Here is a 22,573-nt window from a genome sequence, read left to right on the forward strand (position 1 = left end):
TATCCGAGAGAACAAACGTCTGATAAGAGAGATTGCTTTGCGTGAGTCTTTTTGGTATAGAAGACATCATTCAATAGAATTTTTGAGCAGTTTTACTTACAGAACGAATCTTATTTTATACAGAGCGTTCGTGGAAACTACCCTGTATCAATTCATTCGGTTGTCGATTATATAATGTATTAGGACGTCAGGTTGGCTTTGAGTGATATCCTGATGTCCGGCGAATATAGTCAACGAACCGAATAGCGCAAAAGTAATTCGTGATATTTTTTTCCAGATTTGTTCGTCACAGTGATCACAATCTAGATGATGAAGACTGAGGAAGGATGGATTCTACAGAGTGTAGCCTAGACACACACAACATACACGTAACTCGTTCTAAATTAGCCCTCGGCGGCTGGTGAGAAATGCACCATCACTTGGTGCGACTTTCTGATATCGCTGTCCGAAGTCGATATGGTGGCCGTGTCGTGTTCTGTAGAATTGTTCCTCGATGGCTCGTAGGAGTGATAACATTTCGGCACAACGCCGGTTAGTCGGGAATCTAAGGTAAAATAATTTGGTATCGTTAAGTGAAGTGACACATAATGCGTGAAAAAGTTATCCACTTTTTAGTGTAGGCTCTATCGTTTTTTTTTGTAAACAGCGTCAAATAAAAGTACAATTGAACGGTATTAGGTATTTTAAAAAATCGTACGAAATGGCTTACAAGTTTTATGATTCTAAAATATACAGTGGCGGCTCCTGATAGAAATGTTAAGGTATCTTGTAATTTTTGCAGAAAAAAACTTACCTATTTTTTATTAATTAAGTCCATCCTGCCTACTTTTCAGTTCGCAAATTTGGTAATCACTTTGTCATTAAATTTGTCTATTTCGGAGATTGTTTTTCAATAGATGGTATCTTCGGCCATTGAATTTCTAAGAAACGTTTTGATGCGCTTTAGTGTTGAGAAACATCTTTCGGCCTCTGATGTCGTCTTGGGATTCTTAACACGATTTCTAATAATTGTCTAGCCTCCTTCAAGGGGTCTTCTAGATTGTTTGATATTAAAAATTTTAGAAGTAGTGCACCATCTGATGTTCAATTCTCGATCATTTCTTGAATAAATAACTGACAGTTCAGTTTGTAATCCTTCCTTATCAAGTGCGGGATTAAATGAATGTACGGAAGTGAGTTTATCCTCGAGAAATTTACCGTAATACTTTTTGAAGTATTCCGAAAAGAAAAGTAGAAATAAAGCAGAAACGCGGTGATCAAATTTACTGTTGCCTGGACGGTTACGTTTATTTTCTGGTGGCTCATGGCTTATTATATCTGATTCGTCATTAATGATGTTATTTCGAACTTGAATAATACTGCGTTCAAAATTATCGATAACGTCTCTTACTCCAGAAGGTTCTATTTTTTTTGCTGCAATTGGTTAAAAAGGATATTTACGTGGGGCATCACATGATGGATAAAAAGTTAGCCAAAAATTGAAGATCGGATCAATTAATGTACGATAGATGGAGGCTGCTGCACTACAAACTGTGGTGCTGGCTCTTCTATTTCATCAATGAGATGGTTTCTATTTTCGTACCCAATATAGTCTGTATATTAAAGTTACAACGAGTTAGAGTGTCTGGAGGATCCTTCTGTTCACAATTTTGTTCAGCACTTCTACTCGTTGGAGTGAATTATTAAACAGCTTGGAATGTCTTGTAGAAATAGATAGCCATAAAATAGACGTACGATGTAGTTAAATTTAATTGGTGCGCATAACAGTACAAATAGTGAGCTATGGGATACTTTTTTTAAAATTAACTCTATCATAGTTTTGTGCGATCACTTTGTTGCGTGAATTTTGCATTATCTACAACGCATAAGTAACTTTTAAAATTGTTTTACTAAGTGTTTCTGCATCACATTTTTCAGGAATTAAGTAGTTCCAAAAGGGCTCAATTGACTCACCATCGCGAACATATCCAAAAATAATTATCAATTGAAATTTCGCAACGGCACAGTTGTTTTGTTCGCCGTGATGCCGAAAATGAAGAATTATTAATTTCCCCAATTATTTGATCATGACAAACTTCAAGCATACACTGTAACAGATCGCTCTGTATTTCTTTGGAGGTGCCTTTAAATACTGAAGCATTATTTAGGTGCTCACTTGACTCTAGTAATGCAAATTCCATACAATTATGAAGATGAATTTTAGAGTTCTCATGTCTTTTTATTTTCAAACTTAAGTACTTTAGATCGTTGACCCCTATTTCCGTCCAAGCTTTATCGCCACCAAAAAGTAAGCAGGGAAAAGAGACAACGCTTTTCTGTTGTTGACAAATCCATTCATTTTTAAACAAGCTTTTTTTCTATTAAATTTACGGGTTTAACTACTTGCGCTTGATTTGTCGATAATAATATCCGGTATTGGTCTACATTTTCCTTTAAATTCCAACTTTTCTTCGTAGGAATATTTTAAAATTTCTTCCACTTCCATAGTCACAGCTCTTAATATTGCTTTTATTAACTGGTCGAAAGCCGCGTAAAATTTCGATTGAGATAACTGATATTACATACGGGTCATACGGCGCTGTATTAAATGCAGAAAATTCTACTCTTAAAATATCGATCGTCACGGGGGTAGTGGAGTGGGTCACACGGTTATTTGAAGGAGATCACAGAGCACGATCGTGTGGCCTAGACAAATAATAGCGATAGTGTGAGTTGGTGGCCTATCAAGGTAAGTTATTCCACTGATCTACGTTACTTCCGTGTCTCCCATTTCCATTGCATTTTATTTATCATTTATTACAAAAGCAGGTGTAGCACAAGGAAGTGTACTGGGAGCAATGCTTACACTTGTGATATACCACAAATGGAGAATATTACGATGGCTACATTTGCTGATGATCTCGGAATGAATCTTGATGCAAAACTTCGCTGGCAGGAACATATAAAGAAGAAAAGAAAAGCACTGGAATTGAAATATAGGAAAATCTACTGGCTTATTGGAAGAAAATCACAATTATCAGTACATAATAAATTGCTATTATATAAGCAAATACTGAAACCTATATGGACATACGGAGTTCAATTATGCGGATGTTCTTCAAAGAGTTACATAAATAAAATACACATTTTTCAGAACAAAGTCTTGACAGGTATTGTGGGCGCACCCAAATACTATAGGATTGATTACCTACATCGAGACCTTCAGATACCCACAGTCAGTCAAGAAATCAAGAAAATTGCAAGGAGGCATGAGGAAAGACTGCATTCTCACGAGAATATTGAAATATTGCAGCTTTTGGATACCACCAGAAAAGGATACAGACTCAAAAGTATCAAACCATCTGATCTTGTGTAGTGTTGTGTAGTGAGGTGCATATATTAAAAAATTCAGCAGTGCCATGTATAAATATTATTTCACCAGAGACTGAGATAGGGCCGATGGGTCCTCCTACTTATATACATAGATTTAAGTAATCATAAAGACAAATTGTAGTTTAGTCGGAAACGACTAGTAACAATCTAATAAATAAATAATAAAAAAATATTACAAAAACTCGTGAATGCTGGGATTTGCTTTTTGGTAAGTATTAGAAATTTTTTTTAGTATTTTAGTGAGATTACATAATTATTTTTTGAGAGCTTCTTTAGTTTTTTTTGACCTCTGCAGCGCTGCACCGGTTATGCGTCAGCCACCTCTAAATCTATATATTATCTTGTTTTATCGTGGACCTTCAGGTTACCTGAACTGATAGCCCGTTCTAATCTACCCCTGGCGTGATGACAACTGTTGTGTTCTCGTTTACGGCTCCTAGATCGGTGCGTACAGTCGGAGGCGTTCGAACTCCGTCGCTTCGACGGGTTGTAGATATGATGAACCGAATGGGAAGGCAGATATTGAGCGGAACCACCTGCGAGGTAATCGTTAATAACTCCGTCACAAGACTCGCATATTAATCCAGATACCGTTGACCCCCTCTCTTAGGCAGGACTGTGCTGGTAGTCTGGGCGAGCACGAGTGTGAGTTCCTCCTGGAGGCGCCGTTCTGATTGTGCTCGTCCTCCTCAACCTTTCGTTGGCGCTTCAACGGATTGCGGCGCTTGTCCCGTATCCTCAGGGTCACCGACTCCAGGTGCAGATCCATGGCCATGGATCCCTGCGAACCCGAGCCCTGCTGCAGCGAATCGTTGCTCCTGTAAGTTGAAAATGCGTTACATTTGGATTTTAAATGGATTTAGCGATTGTTTGGTTGCCTATGTACCGCCGATATTTCTGTGAATTACGGGTTTAAGACTTTTAATAATAATATTACGTATGCTATTTTAAACAAATGAGCCATGCTAGATAATATTGATAAGTGTTTACTCACCGCAACAAACTGATTTTTTATCTTAAAAATTTATTTCAAAATAATTTTGAACCGTTTAAATGAGGCTATAATATTGAGAATTCAATTTTATTCTAATATTCATCCAGTTTTACATTCCTTAGAGACAGATTTTAATAAGAGTTATAGGAAAAAGAGTCGCAGAATAATTCCTCATATGATATGAGCATATTCCAAGAAGTATTGTTTTTGTCTGTGGGTCTAGTACTAACAAATTCTTCTGGAGGCTTGTTGATATATATAGTTACTAGGACATACCAACTCCTAGAGGAGATGATATAAGTACTAGCTTTATTATGGTCCCTTATTTGCTCTATTTATCTTTGTTGATCTTTTTCTTATAGCGAACAATACTGTTATAGTTTTGTTAGAGTTCTAATGTCTATTATGTCTTTTTTTTATCCTAATTTTAAATTGAATTTGAATGATGTTTAGACTGAATTTTTAAAAGGACCCCCAAATCAAAAACTAAATGGGAGCCTTAGTAATGCTACTATTAGTACTACGGTTATTAAGGTTCTATTTTTGATACTGTTTAAAGATCTATTTGAATGTGTATTGCGTTATTTTTGTGGTTCTTTTTCTTAGAGTCAACAACACTGTTTTAGTTTTGTTATATATCTTCTATAGTCAGTTAGTTCTTCTCCACCATAGTAGTGACAAATATATTGTGTTCTAAGTGATGTTTAATTCAATATTTCAAATGGATTGGATGGAACAGTCAAACGTGTGCTTTCCTACGTGCTGGTTTCTTTAGCTTAATTTCTTCTATTTATACTTTCCTAACATAATTCACAACGAACCTTGCACATTCCTATACAATTCAGTGGATTCCTTAGCTTAGTCTGGGAGCCTCTGAGATATTTGTCTATCGGATTTAAATATAACTTTCATGTTGTGTTTCTTTAGCGCACTACCAATACAGTCTGTTGTTTCTTGAAGAAACTGGACGCAACTCTCCCTAGTTACCCCTTGATGATGATTTGGTGAGCATTTGGATTTAATGCTCATTTGGAGGATATTTTTATTTATATCCTTCAAGCTATATCCATTTTGAAAAAGGAGACGTCTTAGCCGTTCAGGTCCTTCTCTAAGGAAGCTGGCCCAGGTGTGATTAAGGTTCTGTAAATTAATAAATTGAAAACCTTTTTGGGGAGTTTTTGGAAACGGTGGTGGTATGACAAGTCTGAAGATGTCTCCCTGTATGACGCGGTTTTCTCTAAGCTTGATATTTTATGTTAGCATAGGTATGTCCTTAATGGTTCTTCTGTTAAACTAAAACTCATAAGAAGGACATTTTGTAATTATTTACGGTCTATATCGTCAATTGGGTGTTGCGAATTCAAGTGAAACGATCAATCGAAAAGTCTCCGGCCTACCATAGTAAAACAAATTTTTTTGACAAAATTAGTTTTTTTTTATTCAACATAATTCCCTGCAAAGGTGATACACTGATTATAGCCCTCCAACTTTTCGATACCATTTTTGTAAAATAGGCCTCAGTGTTGGCGATCACCTCTTTATTCGACGAACATTTCTTCCCAGCGAGCATTCTTTTGAGATCTGAGAACTCAGGAAATAGTCGCTGGGGGCCAGATTTGGAGAATACGGTGGATAAGGAAACAATTTGAAGTCCAATTCATGGATTTTTGCCATCGTTTTAACTGACTTGTGACATGGTACATTGTCTTGGTCAAGCAGCACTTTCTTTTCCTTCAAATGCGGCTGTTTTTCGCCGATTTCGTCCTTCAAACGGCTCAATAACGCTATGTAATAATCGCTGTTGATGGTCCTTCCTTTTTCAAGGTAGTCAATGAAAATTATTCCATGCGCATCCCAAAATACAGACGCCATCACCTTGCCAGCCGACTGTTGAGTTTTCCCAAGCGTTGGAGCTGGTTCATCGTGTGCAGTCCACTCGGATGACTGTCGATTGGACTACGGAGTGAAATCATGGTTCCATGTTTCATCCGTTGTCACACATCGATGCAAAAACTCTTTTGGGTTTATTACGCTTGATCATCTTCAAACACTTCTCTGAATCATCAACTCGTCATTGTTTTTGATCAAAAGTGAGCTCGCGCGGCATCAACTTTGCACAGAGCTTTCTTATACCCAAATATTCGTGAATGATATGATGTACGCGTTCAGTTGATATATTTAGAATGTCCGCTAATTCATTCAATTTCAATTGACGGTCATTCAAAATCATTTTGTGGATTTTTTTAATGTTTTTGTCGGTAACAACCTCTTGGACGTCCATGGCGTTCACCGTCTTCGGTGCTCATTTCACCATCTCTAAACTTAGCATACCAATCCTTGATGGTTGATTTTCCTGAGGCAGTGTCCAGAAACTCGGCATCAAGCCAAGTTTCTGCTTCAACTGTATTTTTTCTCTTCAAAAAGTAATATTTTATGAACACGCAAAATTCTTTTTTATCCATTTTTTTCGCAATAACAAAAATTGCTTCACTCAAAATGCTATAATTCACAAACTAATGATCCGACCACTGTCAGATCTATACACATATACAAATATATTTTAGGGTTAGGGCTAACTAAAAAACATATGTTGATGTTGACCATGAAGATGTTGGCAATGATAGAGTGAACAGAGAGAGGAATGGACAAAGACTTACAATATGAGATGTAAAGAAATAAAAAACTTAATATTCAATTATTGAAAGAGTACATAAAAAGGTTGAACTCAGTTGGCGGGGTTATGTATAATGCATGGAGGACACGTTAAAGAGAATATGGGAAACAAGGACGGGGAGGAGAAAGATTACATTTACAGCATTATGTGGTAGAAAAGGTGTTTTTTGATACTCACCGATAATTCGCCGCCGTCTCGTCGACGCTTAAGGCGTGACGGTGCAGCAGCTCGGGATTTAGGAAAGCACATGCGGCAAAGGTCCTTCTCGAACTTGGTCGGGCGGCGGATTTCTCCAGGTGCGGCGATAGACGACTAGGGACCACGTCCCGACTACACGACGACGACGAACTCTGGTCGAGCACCAGGTCCGGCGCGGATGGACTACGATTTATCGAACCCTGCGGGACCTTCAGCGAATTGCTCCTGGTACCGCTGGGCGAGGCGCCAGGCAGGTCCTTCCGGTGACCGAGCTTCTTCGAATCGAGGGCCAGGCCGCGGGAGAACTGGACGAACGACTGGGTGAGCGCGTGGCGGTCCGGCGCGTGGTGGTGATGCCTGTGGTGTTCCATGTGGTGTGCCCCGTGCAGACTGCCGTGGTGTCCGTGATGCGAGCTGGTCATGGTTCCTGATTATATCAATTCTAAGTCAAAATTGTTTATGCGTCGACAATATTGGGTCAGTGAAAAAGTAATCCACGTTTTTGATTGTATTCTGTTAAAAAAGTAACGATAATTAGTACGAATGAATTGCTATTCGTTAGTCCCCCTAAAACTCGAGAATGGCTAGAAGGATTTGGCTAATTCTGGTTTTGAAGTATTTGTGGAAGCTCAGGGAAGGTTTGCATGGTAAGAAATTATTGAACAATTGCGACGAAAATAGTAAAAGCAACAGTGCGTTCGGAAATGTATTGTTACTAAAAATGTTAAATCACTACATAGTATAAAACAAAGTCGCCTTTTCTGTCCCTATATCCCTATGTGCGCTTAAATCTTTAAAACTACGCAACGGATTTTGATGCGGTTTTTTTCAATAGATAGAGTGATTCAAGAGGAAGGTTTATATGTATAATACATGCATAATATACTAAGGCAACATTGCTAATTTTAGAGGTTTCTAACGTGATGTCGTAAATTAACCTATTTTTTAGGCTTATTTAGCAATTAGCAAAAACGCTGCCTGACCCTACGAGTTAGATCAAATTAATGTACTACAGTATTGTACACCATAAAAAGGTCTACAAAAAAGTCCGCGATGGTATATGTTTATCTTTTAGGGATAACCCACATTAACCATTTTTATTGTTTACTTTTTACGTGAGAAAATGGCTTATTTACGAAGCTATTTTAAGCAATACGGCATTAATCCTTATCGAATTAAGTACCTTAAATACAGTGTGCAATTAATATAGATCAATATGGTTCCTTACAGCATGTAAATTAAACAAATATTTTCGGAGATATTACAAATTTAAAACTTGCGTTTAAAAATGTGTAATGTAATAAAAATTGTATGAATTTAGATATTCCAAAGATAGCAGGAAATCTTCATAGTAATTATAGGGGAAGAGGAATTGTTTTACTCCAAATTTAATGCGTGCAGGCCAAGGGCAGTAATGAATGAACCAAAAATACTGGATCGATTTTAATCATGTTTTCATTGAGTGACATAGGCATATATATTTTATGCCCGTGCAAAGTCGGAGCGGGCCGCTATGTTTTTAGATACAACGTTCATATTTTTTCTGTAGTGTATTTAATTTAGTATCAGCATTGCACCCGTGCGAAGCCGGGACGGGTCGCTAGTACTGAATAAAACTAAAATTTAAAAAAAAAATAGTAAAAACATTATTTTTCAATTGGAAACATTTTAATTGAGTGATGTACATCGTGTAAATAACGTGGATTACTTCTTAGAATATCCACTAAATCCAACCTTACCGGCAGTTTGTGATGCGGACGTCCTCAGTGAGCCATGACCCGATCTCGTAACATTGTGAGGATACATACCGGACGGTGGACCGGTGGTACTCATCTTGAAACGAGCCGGTACCACCTTGGCGGCGGAATCGCGCGCCTCAAACGTCATCACACACGCGGCCACCACGATAAATCCTGTAAAATACCATATATCCGTCGGATGTAAGTTCCGAAAACGCTAGGAACAAAAGCGAAAATTATAGGGACCGTTGTTATACCATATGCCGAACAAGGGTTACACAAGCCTTCATAGCTCAGGGGTTAGAGCACTGGTCTTGTAAACCAGGGGTCGTGAGTTCAATTCTCACTGGGGGCAACTGCCTTTTTTATTTTTTTTCGTCCGTCATTCGGTGGTTAATTTTTAAAACTTCTACTTACCACCGACTCCCATCACGATCGGGCCAGCGTAGGAGAGGTTGTTCAAGTGAAAGCCTCTGGATTCGTTTTTCACAGCTACCGTGTGATTACCCCTGATTTCTTGAGCAACTGATAATTGGTCAGCGTAGTATCCTGAAAATGCGAACGTTTAACCTATGTTCATGCGACTTCCTCGAAATAATTGTTAATAATTAAAAAAACGTAAGGGGAAAAGTAATCCACGCTTTTTAGTTTATTCCTATTACAAGATAACTTTATTGGACCAAATATTCTTCTACAACGGCTTGATATTCCTTAACTGATATTACAATTTTAAGTTTAAAGGGACGATGAGAACACAGGACAAGGAGGCTTGTATATCATCGGGCAATGTGAATGTTTCCACCCACTACCTATGCTTGCTACAGTTTTAATCAATCAATATTTCTTTCTGCCTAACAATTCGGCTAATGAATGAGTTTAATTAATACTTAACTTAAATGACTAACAACTGTAAGACGCTGTGCTTTGTTTTCTTCTGTTGATTCGGAAAAAAATATTTTTGTGACGTTGAATATCAAAATGAAGGTTTATACATATCGAACGTACATCTTATTATCTCTAATCCTGAGGTTGATCCTCTTGGTAAAGATGGAGTGATTACTGATGCAGAAACATATTTTTGACATATAGTCGAATTGCTGATTTGGTTTCAGTTCACTGTTCGAGTAACTGACAATGAACAATATCTTTCTGACAGCACAGATTTACAATTAAAAATTCTGTCTATTTCAATTTTTCAATGTTAATTGATGCGGAACCCAAGCATTAAGCTTCTTTTGGATAAGTCTCCTGTAAACGACTCCAAACAGTTCTATATATTTTGATATTTTTATCCGCAGCGGGACAGATAAAATATATCGATCCACCTTGGATATTCGGACATTTCAGGAACCAACATGAGAAAACTAGTTTTGACACTTAAACACTCCTTACCATAAGCATCATAGACAAGAAGAGCCTGCGCAGCATTTTTCCCTTTTCTGAGGTAAAACAAGCAACATATGACGAGACTGACCTGTAGTCTCCACCTTAAAATCGCAATAACTTCAAACTGAATAAAAAGTAACGCCAGCTGTGTATCTAGATGTCTTATAGTATGGCTTCATTGGATAATTATTACCAAAGATATGCGACCTTGCATTGAATATAATTTTAAAAAAGCTGGATTACTTTTTGACGAATAATATTAACTACTAAAATTGTAAACTAATTTTTGTTTAGTTTAAAATCGAAATTTAGTTTTCTCTCTCGCATTTAATGTTGCATACCAATTGTTGCCATCGCAGCTCCCAATACCATAAGAAGCAGTCCTAAGCTTAACGCCTTGCAGGCGTTCCACAAGCATTTACCATTTACTTTTCCTCTCACGACTTGGACGTTCCATTGAGCACCGGAAGCCGGATGTGCCCTCCGAACCACCTCAGACGTTCCTCCCCGTGTCCATCCCACCAAAGCTCCTCTATTGGTAACGCTCATTTTTCAAACTCCACTAAAACACACAAACATCTTCATCGCCTTCACACCTTAAACCCGGTCCGAAGGAAATCGAAAAACATCGAAACATCACTTTAGTTATAAACTTTGAAATTTAACTATACCCGATATACAACTGTTTTAACACTACAAATTACTTTTTTCTTCCTTCCTGTATTAATTTTTAAATTCTACTCATTACTTAATGTATGCTTTAACATTTTATTCTACACGATATGGGATTTTATTTCAATAGATTCATCTTCTTCCTCTCGATCTTTGAATAAACCTGTATTTTGTCTCTTGTAAACTTGGACATTTAATTTTTCCCGATATGCAGTTGTTTTTCTCCTTCATGTCAATTTTCTAATTGATTTGATAACGTCCGTGCCGTAGATTTGTTTATTTACTATAGTGATTGATCCCCTCTTGGGCCAAAAAATTACTCACCCCCTTCGCATAGAACGATCTGTCCCGGTTATCGTTCGGTTTTATTTATTCGGGCCTATCATCTACATGTTGATTTCTACACGAGATTGGAGCAACAGCTGTAAATATCCATAATTATGCGCTATTATTTTCCGAGATGAAAATATCTTTCGGTGCACAGCATCTTTTTCATTTATAGAAATCATGCGCTTTAGAGCGATAAAGTTTATCGACTTTTTAAATGGCGACTTTATTTGGGTTTATTAGAGAATGCAGAGTTTTTTAATCGGGCCTATATATAATACAAACCATTATAAATCAACATTATTTAAAGAACATTTTTGTTAAACGATATATTAATAATGTGTAATCATATTGAGATTATTATTCCTATTGATTTTTGACCTATCATATTGTGTGTTCTTGTTCAGTAATATCCCCAATTTATTGATATCCTATATTATAATTTGTAAACACAGTAATGTTAAGTAGATAAACAAAGTATAGGCAACTTATCATACAGTGATATTTTTGATACAATAAAATCAGCTGCGTAATTTCTTGAACGCACGCGCATTATTATAAAAGGTTTCATTGGTTGTATGTGTCACTTTGGTTTTAATAATCAGTCAGGGGATCAAAATAAAAACATTTTCTCCTCTCGTCGGGTGGTTAGTTACCTATTTGTTCTGTGTGTCTTTGATTCAATTCCAGACTATCAAACATGAATTCTAAAAAGAAAGAGTTGGAGATTGCCTACAATGTCAACTGGAAAAACAGGTCCAAAAGGGAAGGCGAACAAACGTCCGTTATCGTCATCTACGATACTCCTACAACTACATTGAATTTTGAGGTTTTTAAAACCTATTTGGTAAGTACATTTGTTGTGATCTTCTTTCTGTGTTAAGTAAATTGTCGTCATACACATTTTACGTTGAATCATCGTCGTTAATACGAGTAAATCTTGACAATATTTTACTAGGTTTTGTACGTTCATTCGGCCATTTTGATATAGCATAAAAATTTTTGCAGGACATTCTTTGCGATTATTATCTATACGTTTATAGACAAATATATTTAAAATACGTATTAAACACTTAATGGCCCGTCTCTGTTGTGTTAATTAGCGATAGCAAGTTAAATCATGCAAAAAATGGCGATGGCAATAAAATCTAGGGGAATCACCAAAGTTTGTCTTTGTTCCGTGTTTTTCCTTATTTTTCCATATTTTTAGCTGAAGAATTCCGGAGCCTCGGGCAATGATGTTAAAGTTTCATACCTTTCGGACAGTGGGAAGGAACACCCTATTCAATCCCAAATTGATTTTCAACTGGCATTATATGCCTTCAGAGGTGAGTATTTTAATATTTTTCACTTGAATAACATTGAGAAATATTTGTTATGCATATCCAGCTAAGTCAAGAAATGGAGAAGTCATTAATTTATTGCTGGAGAGGATTTCGGATCGTTCCCATGGCAAAAATCGTCATTCCAGCGACGCGGAGACTCAATTTGATACTTTGAACTCCATCTCTACAGTTTGCTGTAATTTGGAGTCAGCACCAGAATGGTTCCTGAGCAGCATTTCGCAGGTAACATTTCGTTCGTATGAAACATTGCGTAATAGCAAATTACTGTTGCAAAATAATGTTAAGCTTAATGAGTAACATTAAATTTCAAATTAAACTGAGACAATGGGAATTGTATTTTTAGAACAAGTATAAAGTTGGTTTTATTTCCATCAGCTTATTCATTTAGTATTTTTTTTGTGAACTGAGATAAAATGCAGAATAAACGCTACAATATCACCAATTTGCGTCCATTAAAAGTCGTTAAAAAAACATTGCAGCTGAAGAAAGAAATAACGGAGGACATCACCGCTGCTTTGACCAGTGTCATTTCGACGGCCTTTGCCAATTTGAAGCCTCAGTTGCCTACGCCGCCGCCGCATTTTCACCACTATTCCAGAAAATGCAAACCTGATAAGAGGATTAGGAAAGGATCCTGCCATGCTCCGGAGAATTCTTCTGAGTAAGTATCTTTGTGTCCTTAAGTCGGTAAACAAAGCAGAATACATTCTTGAATTGCTGATAAGATTAAGTCTATTATCAGTATTTGTCATAAATATTTGTGATAGTTGTTATTTTTATATGATTTGATGTAATATTTTTATGAGTGATTATAATTTTTTTACCATAATTATTTATCTGAAATAATACCAAACTTCATTAATTAATATAAACATTACTATAATTAATATACCAGTACCATTGAGAATAAAGTTTATTTATTATAAGAAGGCTCTTTTGTCTAGGTCCTGATTTGGGAAGATGACAATAAGCAACAATTACAATTACATTGAATTTATTTAATAAAATTAAGATAATGAATTTATAGAAATGAATTTATTTTTATAGTTAGGTTGAGATTGAGTATATTGAGGAAACACTCTCGGTGACGATTAGGGATATCGAAAACCCTGTATACTTCTTTAATGAAATATATATTATAAATTTACTACTCTGAGGAACAAAAACACTTTGTTTTGGTCATTAGAGTAATAAATCTATAGTGTGGATATTTTTTATTCATCACATCCATAGTGACGACTGAGTCAACAGAGCTCTCATAGTCCTTCGCATTTCTTCTGTTTGTAAATTAAATTTTCGTTATCTTATAGGATATGAATTATTAAATTGATGTCATCTTTTTAATTTATTACTGACGAATTAATGAATATTACAAAAACCAAAATAGTTTTTGTGCGGTCTATTATGAATATCTTTTCTTTCAGAGCCAAAGACTTGTTGAAGTCTATAAAATTAGACTACAAACTGGAGAAACTCGAACGCAAGGCATCCAAGTACCGTGAGAAACGCAGCTCTCTTCAGTCAGCTGTAAAATCGAGCGACAGCGAGGCTGGTCATTCCAGCAGCAGGAGCAGGTTTCAACTTATCCCTCATCAAATATGCGTTCGTACTAAACCTTTTCATCATCTTAGATCCAGAGATAAGCAGGAAGAAACCAAGGCACCAAAAATGGACGCGAAACCCGTTAACAGCCAGACAATTGTGCCCCACATGTTAGGAGGTGAGATATACTTGCATCAGTGGGAAGTCCAGAATAGTGGTGAAGGCGCTTGGAATGAGAAGGTAATATTTGCTCAAAACTGTATATAAATGTTTCATTTTTAATGTTTGTGGTGTTTGTTAGTATGAAAAATAAATATTTAATATTGAGTTTGGTGTAAGGTAATGATTTTGTATAAATTAGTTTGCTTTTCTTTAGCTGAACCCTATGATTCTGTAGACTTTGTTTTGAGAACCAGAAATTATTTATATAAAATAGCCAAAATATTTTATGTTATGATGCTCACGATGGTAACATTTGTTTACCACATGTTATTAACCTGTTATGGATTCATTACACTTTTAAAATTAATCAACATTTAGTGGAATGTAAATTTGCTTCTTTGTGGTATCTCAGAGATTTGATATTTATTATTGTCAATATTTTGTTGATATTATTTTTGTGCCGAAGTACAATTAATTATATTTTTCTATCTTATAAAAGATCATCACTTTTCTTTTTGGGGAATTTTTTCTAATAATTTCAATTTGGTTTGGTTTGGTTAGTTTTATAGTTTGAAAGTTTATTTTTCTGATATCGCTAATAAGTAAAGTATACAAAAGGTTAGAATAAGGAACAGTGTGAGACTAGCATTTGATGGAGAACATTCACAGTTACAATTCACTTATTATTTGCATTTGGAAGAGTAAACAATGAGTGAACATTTAGAATGAATAACTATGCAGAAAAGACTAACAAGAACGTATAAAAGGTGCAAAATCAGTAATTTTTTTACAAGATAAGGATTGGTCACGCACACACTTGACTGTGCGCCTTGTGATTGTCACTTCTATAAATCGACACTCCATTCCATAAATGATATAAAATTTTGTCGAGATGGTGCCGTTGGTTACTATGAGAAAAATGGGAAAGTTGTATAGGATGATGGAAAGTATCGATTTTTTTCAGTTAATGCCTATGGTAACAAAAATAACTCATTACTTGATCTAATGGTAAACTTGTCATGAAGTATTTGTTAGATTGTAATGCTTTACGCCGTTAAGTATCTCGTTTTATTCATTTTGTAACATGGACAAAATAGCATATTACAAAAATATTCGCAACATATTAACCTTACATAAGAAAAATCAGGAAGTGACAGCTTCTTGTCGAAAGTTTTAAAATGATAAGATTCCAGGATGTGGGATAACTTCATCGCAATGAGGATTTTCTATTTATAGTTAAAAGTTAATTCTGGTTTAGTTTTTTTCTGATCTTGAAATTTTCCTAAGACAAAATTAAGAAATACAGTAGATTGGATATTGGATAATATGGGAAACTGATAAAGGGTTTCCAACGAAATGTCGGAAATGGCTTCGACCAATCTATTGCCTGTTTATTTTAAATGTTTTATGTATTTTATCTAAAGTGGCGAGAAAGAAAAATCACGTTTAAATGATATAAGAACCAACATACAGTGAAGACCAATGTGAAATCATGTGGTAATATACTAAATACATGTTGTTATCATCATCATGATGCAATATAATTAGTGGTTATCATAGAATTAATTTTTCTTGCAGCTTCTGTTGCTTTTATTTGCTCTTATAAAGGTAGTTTTGCCAAATAATGATACAAAAAATGCTCTCTAAAGAAAAACATTACAATTTAAAAATCGTTGTTTATCTTTCATGCATTTAATTTGTTTTTTGTTGACACAGACTAGTCTATATTATACATGGGGTTCAAAATCTTTGGTACCACAATCCAAGATGGTGAGTGTACCACCATTGAAACCAGGTGAAAAAGGAACCATTTCTGTTAGATTCCAGATTCCAGGTATATATAATATTACCCAGCTTATGTTCTATTAAGATTTTTACTATTCAATTCATATTTCTTATGTTTCAGCTGAGAGTGGAACTTATGAATGCTACTGGCAATTTATGCATAACCAGGTTCGTTTTGGTCATTGGCTCGGTTGTCAGGTAATCGTGGATCCCTTTGATCTGAAAGGTAATCGCTCAGTTTTGGAAACGACCGCTGCCGCTGTTGAACCTCCACCACGACCATTGCTAAACTCAAGCCTCATCATCCCCGACCAAGCAATCATGTTGAAAGGTATGAAACTATTTCTTGTTCGTTTACGTGTTGTTCTCATAAATCATGGCTTGTCGCAGCAGAATTTGAGGATTTCTTACGCGGACCGGTCGCAGCCGTGGAGGACCCTGCTGCCTCTGCCGAGGCTTTGGCGACTTTCTTTAAAACAGCACAGGACGGGCAACTAATCAAACGCCCCGAAGCCGGCCAACCGACCGAGGGAGAGGTTTTGCGCGAGGTTTCCGACAGTGTTCATAAAATACACTTCGATGAAAACGGCGATTCCGATTCGAGTTAGTATAATGTTCAATCATAATTTCGTCCAGAATTCATTATGAGCGTGTTTATTCCACAGATTCTAGCGAAGACGAGAATTTTAGCTTGCTGGGTGACTCTGGATCGTCCAAGAACAGTTTCAGAGACGAATTTGTTCTGGTTCCTAAGGCGACGCGTATTGCTTCTCTTTACGATCTCGACAAATCCGCTGAAACTAATCCGGAGGATCCTAGCCAGTCCGCACAAGATCTAGATAAGGCCTCAACCGCCAGTTTGAAATCGACTGCTTCTCACACCCCGAAGGAAACCCAAAGCGGCAGCTTCGACGATAACAACAACGCCTCCGCTTCGTCCGGCAATAGCATCAAACTACGCGACGAGGATTTGGATAGTGTGGTGGTAATTACGGTACCGAAAGACGAGCAAGTGAAAGAAGGATACATTTATGTGCACGTCGACGGACAGAAGGTCTTGGTACCGAAAAACATTCTTAAGTCCGAAGTAATCGACGCGGCGATTTCACTGGAGACACAGCCTGGCGAAAAGAAATCCGTAGGTGTTGTAATTGGGTAAGTCTGCAGTGGGCTCTCGTCTTTCTCTTTCCTATGTTAATTTACCAAATATAGATCCAACGAGGCATTGAACAAACCGGACGAAAAAAAAGTGAAGTCGACTGAAAAAGAAGAAAAACCAATTAAGGTGGAGGAAGAACAGGCCGATGATACTAGCGGCAACGTCTTGGACGGGGCGAATTTCAAGCCACAACAGATTCTCCAAATATCACCGAACGATTTCGTATCTTTAAAGGCCACTTATGGTTCCCAGTCGGATTTACGAAGCGAGATGTCGGAGGAGACAAACCCTCAGCAATTCGTGAGCGGTACTTGTTTCAGCGACTCTGATAACGGTCAGCGATTATTCGTTTTTCCACCAAATGGACCCGGTTACGAGGAGCTTAGCCCTCCCGTGGTCATCAGCCAGCCTGAACCAGGTAGAAGCCGGCCTACATTATTTTTGATACGGTCTGAATGCTTTTTTTTTAATTCAAATAGCTCTCGTGTCTCAATGTGAACAATCGGTTCGAACTCTGGATCCGGTTCCCAATTTCCAGCAGACTCCTCCGGAAGAGAGACCCCTTCTTCGTGAAGCTTTCCCCGTGTCTAGACAGGACGATGTACACATTTTACCAGAGGCTCTTGTGAATGGAGCCGTCAGCGTTGCCTCATCCGCGATCAGCACAGCTCGTTCGGTAATAAATATGATAAAACCACAAGTAAGAACATTTGATTAATTCAGCAAGGGTAAATTATGACGCAGGGAGAATTGATTTTTTGCGACCAAATTTATTTTAGTTTTAATCGTTTCGAGAATAACAAAATCATTATTAGAGCAAAACAACCCGAGTTGGAAAATCATTTCAAGGCTTGAAAGTGGAAAGCTGTTATTAGACCAAAGAAAACTAAATTTGAGAACATGCTGAGAAATTATCAGGCGTTTGTTTTGTTGGAGGGGAGATGTACGTCATCAAAATATATATCTTTGCAATGTTACAGCATCAAATTTAAGTTTTGGTTTATTTTGACTCTGACTTAATGAAATGACATTGACTCTTGAATATGTTATGGACCTGTTTATTTTTCACTTTGTTTTTATTATTTTTTAAATTTAAAACTATTTTTCATTTTTATTATGATCTTTATTTTTCACATAACATTCTTAATATGTTTCTCACTAACGCCTTAACGGATTTCTACAATTCTAAACCTATCTAACTATCCTATACTATATAATAAACTATCCTAAAATGGTTGTTCAAATGTGAGTCAAATAGTACATGCTTTAACAACAGACCTGAAGAGAACCGCCAACGTAGCTCGCACTTGATGCATTTTAACCTTTTTGTTTTTGATAATATATTAAACAAAAGAGTTCAAAGAATATTAGTCAGCTGAAATGATATCGCAACATTTACACCATGTGTTGCAGAATGTTTTTGTAATTTTCCTCTTGCCATTGTGCAGTTTCGCAACTGAGATAGTGATTTAAAAATATTTCAATTATTAAGCTGTAACTCGTTCTTTTATTTCATTTATGTATGTGTGTTTTTTTTTTTTTTTATTATTACTCTTCGTGAGTCCACAATCTGCCCTATTGGCAATAAGTATTTCTTCTGTTTATATTATATATACATGGCATGTAGAAAATCACTTCATTAAGCAATCTTCTGTATAAAATATTATCTTAATTAATTAGTCTTATTCTAATGCTTATTCTAAACTCTACATATGTCCAGTAATCAGATCAGATGGTGTTAAACGTTTTAGTCTACGCACTTCACTATCACGTCGCATATTTAGCTGATTAGCGAGTACATTGGGATGCGCTGACACTCTTTCGAAGTACTTCACACAAACACGTTGGATTACACTCGTTATAGGTTCTAGAGGAATATCGCGTTGTATCACTTCACCTTATTTTGGAACCGTTGAATGATGGATATATTGGATTTGCTAGCGGTACCCCATAGTTGAATTCCATATGTCCAAATGGGCTTGAGTATAGACTCATACAGCAATACCTTGTTATCTAATGATAACTTGGATTTGCGCCCAATGAGCCAATACATTTGATATAATTTTAGTCCTAGTTGTTTCCGTTTAGAGAGTATGTGCTTCTTCCAGGTTAGGCGCCGATCTAAATGCATACCAAGATATTTAACATGGTCTGCTTGGGGGAGTTGACGATGATTGATATTTACTGGTGGACATGTTCTTCTACGCAGGGTAAACGTTATATGCGTGGATTTTGATTCATTGGCTTTAATGCGCCATGTCTTCAACCATAATTGTATTTGCTCCAGGTGGGTTTGTAGGTTTATTGATGCTGTGACTGGATCTTCATGGGATGCTAAGATTGCTGTATCGTCTGCATATGTTGCCACAGTAGTTATTTTTGTGGTGGGCAGATCAGCCGTATACAGAAGATACAGTACTGGACCCAGTACACTACCTTGCGGAACTCCTGAATATATGGGATTTAATTCGGTATGTTCATCGCCTTGATTTACAATAAAATGTCTGTCAGTGAGATACGATTTTAGTAGCTGATAGTCCGGATGAGGGAGAAGTTTCTTTAGTTTAACCTGCAAGCCCGTATGCCATACTTTGTCAAAAGCCTGAGATATGTCTAGAAAAGCAGCCGAACAATATCTTTTGGCATTTAGGTCAGCGTTTATTTGGTTTACAAGTCTATGCACTTGTTCTATAGTCCCATGCTTATTGCGAAAGCCAAACTGATGTTCTGGAATAATTTTTCTTTTTTCTATTATATAGTTTAGTTTTTTTATGTATAATTTCTCGAAAACTTTCGAGATTATTGGTATGTATGTGTGTTAGTACAACTTAAAGAAATGGATGAACGCAAGAACGTATGATACGCAAAATAAATGAATTTATAAGTAAGGGTCGCAACTTTAAATTAGCTGGTCGAATAAATATGCAGTCAATATGGAGAGAAGAGGATGTTTAAGAATGATGAATAATGATTTTAATGATATATAAAAATGAAATTAGCAACAATACAGGAATATAGAGAAATTGGTCTATTGAATATGGTATATAGAATATTACCGATGACAGTACATAATTTACAATGAATAAAACAGTAAATGAATACATATGCCATTCTACATATGTTATTTTCTGCACATGTTTAAACTATTTAACAAAAAGGTAAATAGAATCAACTAGAAATGGAAAACTTGAAAATTGCAGTCCTTGTCATAATTACTGAAACAAGATAGTTAGAGATAGAAAAATTAATTATACGACAAAAACTGAGACTGAGCATTAACATAAAGAAACAAATACTGAGAGTGGAGAACACAAATTCGAGGAATATTGATAAAAGAAAGCATTGTATTGTAACAAAAAAGATAAAAATAGGAATATATAAAACTATAATAAGAATACTTATAATGTATAGTACAGAAACCATTATAATGTTAGAACAGGTTATCCAAAATATTAAGGGTTAAGAAAGTGAAATAGACATGAATAAAAACCGATTATAAAAAAAATTACAAACATGATTTGTTGGAAATATTTTGCATCAAATTCTTATCTTTTCTATATAACTTCCACAGCCTCCTACCGCTCCAGGCCGTTGGGCGAGTAACCAACCTCCTCAGACCCTACGCGAAGCCAACCAGCACGCCTTGGTCGAGATGGGTTTCTTGAATGTTGACCTGAACGCTACTTTATTGGACCGCTACAGCGACGATTTGAACAGAGTAATATCTGAACTGGTTTAGTAAACCTCAATGATTCACATTATATAGTTATGAAATATTTTTCTATCCAGATTCCAAGTATTTACGTTTCTTATCTATATATACAATATATAGAGTATATTTCCTTTAGGTTAATTAAAATAAGAATCTGCATAAAATTTTTATCGGTGTAGTACCTAGTGTGATACGAAATTTATGTGGTATAGTTTGTGGTACTCGGTATTTAGAATGTTTAAGAGTTGACTAATTCAGTTTTAAAATTAGGACTTAGTTTAGAACAGTATAAGTGGTCTGGAACCTTTTATATAATCGATGTGAGAAAACTTGTTAAATATAATGATATTCGTTCTATAGCTTTTATGTCTTTCTTTTATTTCCTTTGGGAACACCTAGATAGTGCAAGTAAGACGCATGGGATCGACGTGATAAAATCATGAAGTTGGTGTCATACGAATGGAACAAACAGCTCTCAAAGAAACAAGCTGAGATGAGCAGCATCTTTTATCGCCAGCCGGAAAAAATGTATTAGTCGTGAAAAGCGTGCGATTGTCATTATTATTGATTTTCGTTCTGCTTTCGACTGTATACACTGGTCTCCACTTTGCAAGCTGAAAATATAACCCTAAAAATTATTAAATTTCTTCTGTTCTATTAAAGTTATCGTGAGATTCTTTTGAGGTTCAAGCTCATGTTGGTCAAGATGATATGGTCTCTCCATTGTTCTTCAGTATACTAGCGGATGCTATTATGTGAACAATATTTAAAAACAGATATACAGTTCAATATCATGCTAAAAACTCTCTAATACAGATGTTGAGGTTTTTAGCATTCTTCACAATATGGTTTACATTGCAGATCAAAATATTGCCAACTGAGAGGCCACCTGTTATTCTCAACGGCATCCAGTTAGAGCAAAAGCAGTCAAATCCGTATCTTTCTAACGTTTGTCTTCTCACTCCTTCCGTATGGACCGATTCTAGGGCACTGCTACAGTCTGATATCTGTATACTTGGGATCTTTCAAATGCGATTCTTAAGGCAAATTATACATGTTTATTTTCGAGATGGTATTATTTCATTAAGATGCAATAATCAAAGAACTGTTTAGGAACAAATTCAGAGACGCATATTACTATGGTTTCGGCACGCCTGTCGAATGAAAAGGGAACAAATCCGATCTTTTTACAGAATAGACATTGAACAGCTCCGAAAAAGATATAGACCAAGCTCATAGAAAGGGATCTAGAAAACTGGCCGACGTTAGAACCGTCATGGCCGACCACCAACTGTGGCGAGATTTAGTGAAGAATGTCCTGCGGCACGCTGGTTGAAAAGTATTATAGGTACTTTCCCCGAGCTCTGACTATGGATTAATGATATATACGAGCGCAGAAAAAGGAGCTGGTCAAACAGCTTTGCCGGCGGCATTCTAAATTTTCCCCCATCCCTAAAATTCTCACAAAGAAAAAACATACACGAGGTAGACTATAAAGAGTAAAG

The 22,573-nt window shown here is 36.3% G+C and overlaps 2 protein-coding genes, 1 long non-coding RNA gene and 1 other non-coding gene across 7 annotated transcripts; 3 read left to right on the forward strand and 1 right to left on the reverse strand.

The window, feature by feature from the left end:
- Nucleotides 1-243: 243 nt before the first annotated feature.
- On the reverse strand, nt 244-11,500 carry LOC143203970 (uncharacterized). The gene is made up of 8 exons (XM_076416337.1): nt 11,360-11,500; nt 10,705-10,925; nt 9,395-9,526; nt 8,978-9,151; nt 7,218-7,665; nt 3,964-4,190; nt 3,741-3,908; nt 244-544 (listed from the first exon to the last, which is right to left on the reverse strand). The coding sequence occupies exons 2-8, from the start codon at nt 10,910-10,912 to the stop codon at nt 384-386; spliced, it is 1,518 nt and encodes a 505-aa protein (XP_076272452.1). The 5' UTR covers nt 10,913-10,925; nt 11,360-11,500; the 3' UTR covers nt 244-383.
- TRNAT-UGU (transfer RNA threonine (anticodon UGU)) lies at nt 9,260-9,332 on the forward strand. Its single transcript has one exon. It is a non-coding gene; the product is annotated as a tRNA-Thr (tRNA).
- Nucleotides 11,501-11,905: 405 nt separating the features above from the next.
- On the forward strand, nt 11,906-21,427 carry LOC143203969 (uncharacterized). Of its 4 annotated transcripts, none has more exons than XM_076416333.1 (13): nt 11,906-12,209; nt 12,573-12,690; nt 12,752-12,930; nt 13,188-13,369; nt 14,133-14,282; nt 14,340-14,490; nt 16,129-16,246; nt 16,319-16,528; nt 16,588-16,800; nt 16,863-17,352; nt 17,410-17,774; nt 17,836-18,056; nt 20,928-21,427. In XM_076416333.1, the coding sequence occupies exons 1-13, from the start codon at nt 12,063-12,065 to the stop codon at nt 21,093-21,095; spliced, it is 2,712 nt and encodes a 903-aa protein (XP_076272448.1). In that variant the 5' UTR covers nt 11,906-12,062; the 3' UTR covers nt 21,096-21,427. The 4 variants fall into 4 exon arrangements, with proteins under 4 accessions (XP_076272448.1, XP_076272450.1, XP_076272449.1 ...); XM_076416335.1 differs by having other exon boundaries at nt 17,836-18,032; XM_076416334.1 differs by having other exon boundaries at nt 16,591-16,800.
- Nucleotides 19,464-19,974, forward strand: LOC143203971 (uncharacterized). Its single transcript, XR_013007473.1, has 2 exons — nt 19,464-19,566; nt 19,644-19,974. It is a non-coding gene; the product is annotated as an uncharacterized LOC143203971 (long non-coding RNA).
- Nucleotides 21,428-22,573: the final 1,146 nt, after the last annotated feature.

Source organism: Rhynchophorus ferrugineus, unplaced genomic scaffold (genome assembly GCF_030347505.1).
Source record: "Rhynchophorus ferrugineus isolate W39M unplaced genomic scaffold, kcgeb_rfMv2 rfM10, whole genome shotgun sequence".
Taxonomy (NCBI): Eukaryota; Metazoa; Arthropoda; class Insecta; order Coleoptera; family Curculionidae; genus Rhynchophorus; species Rhynchophorus ferrugineus.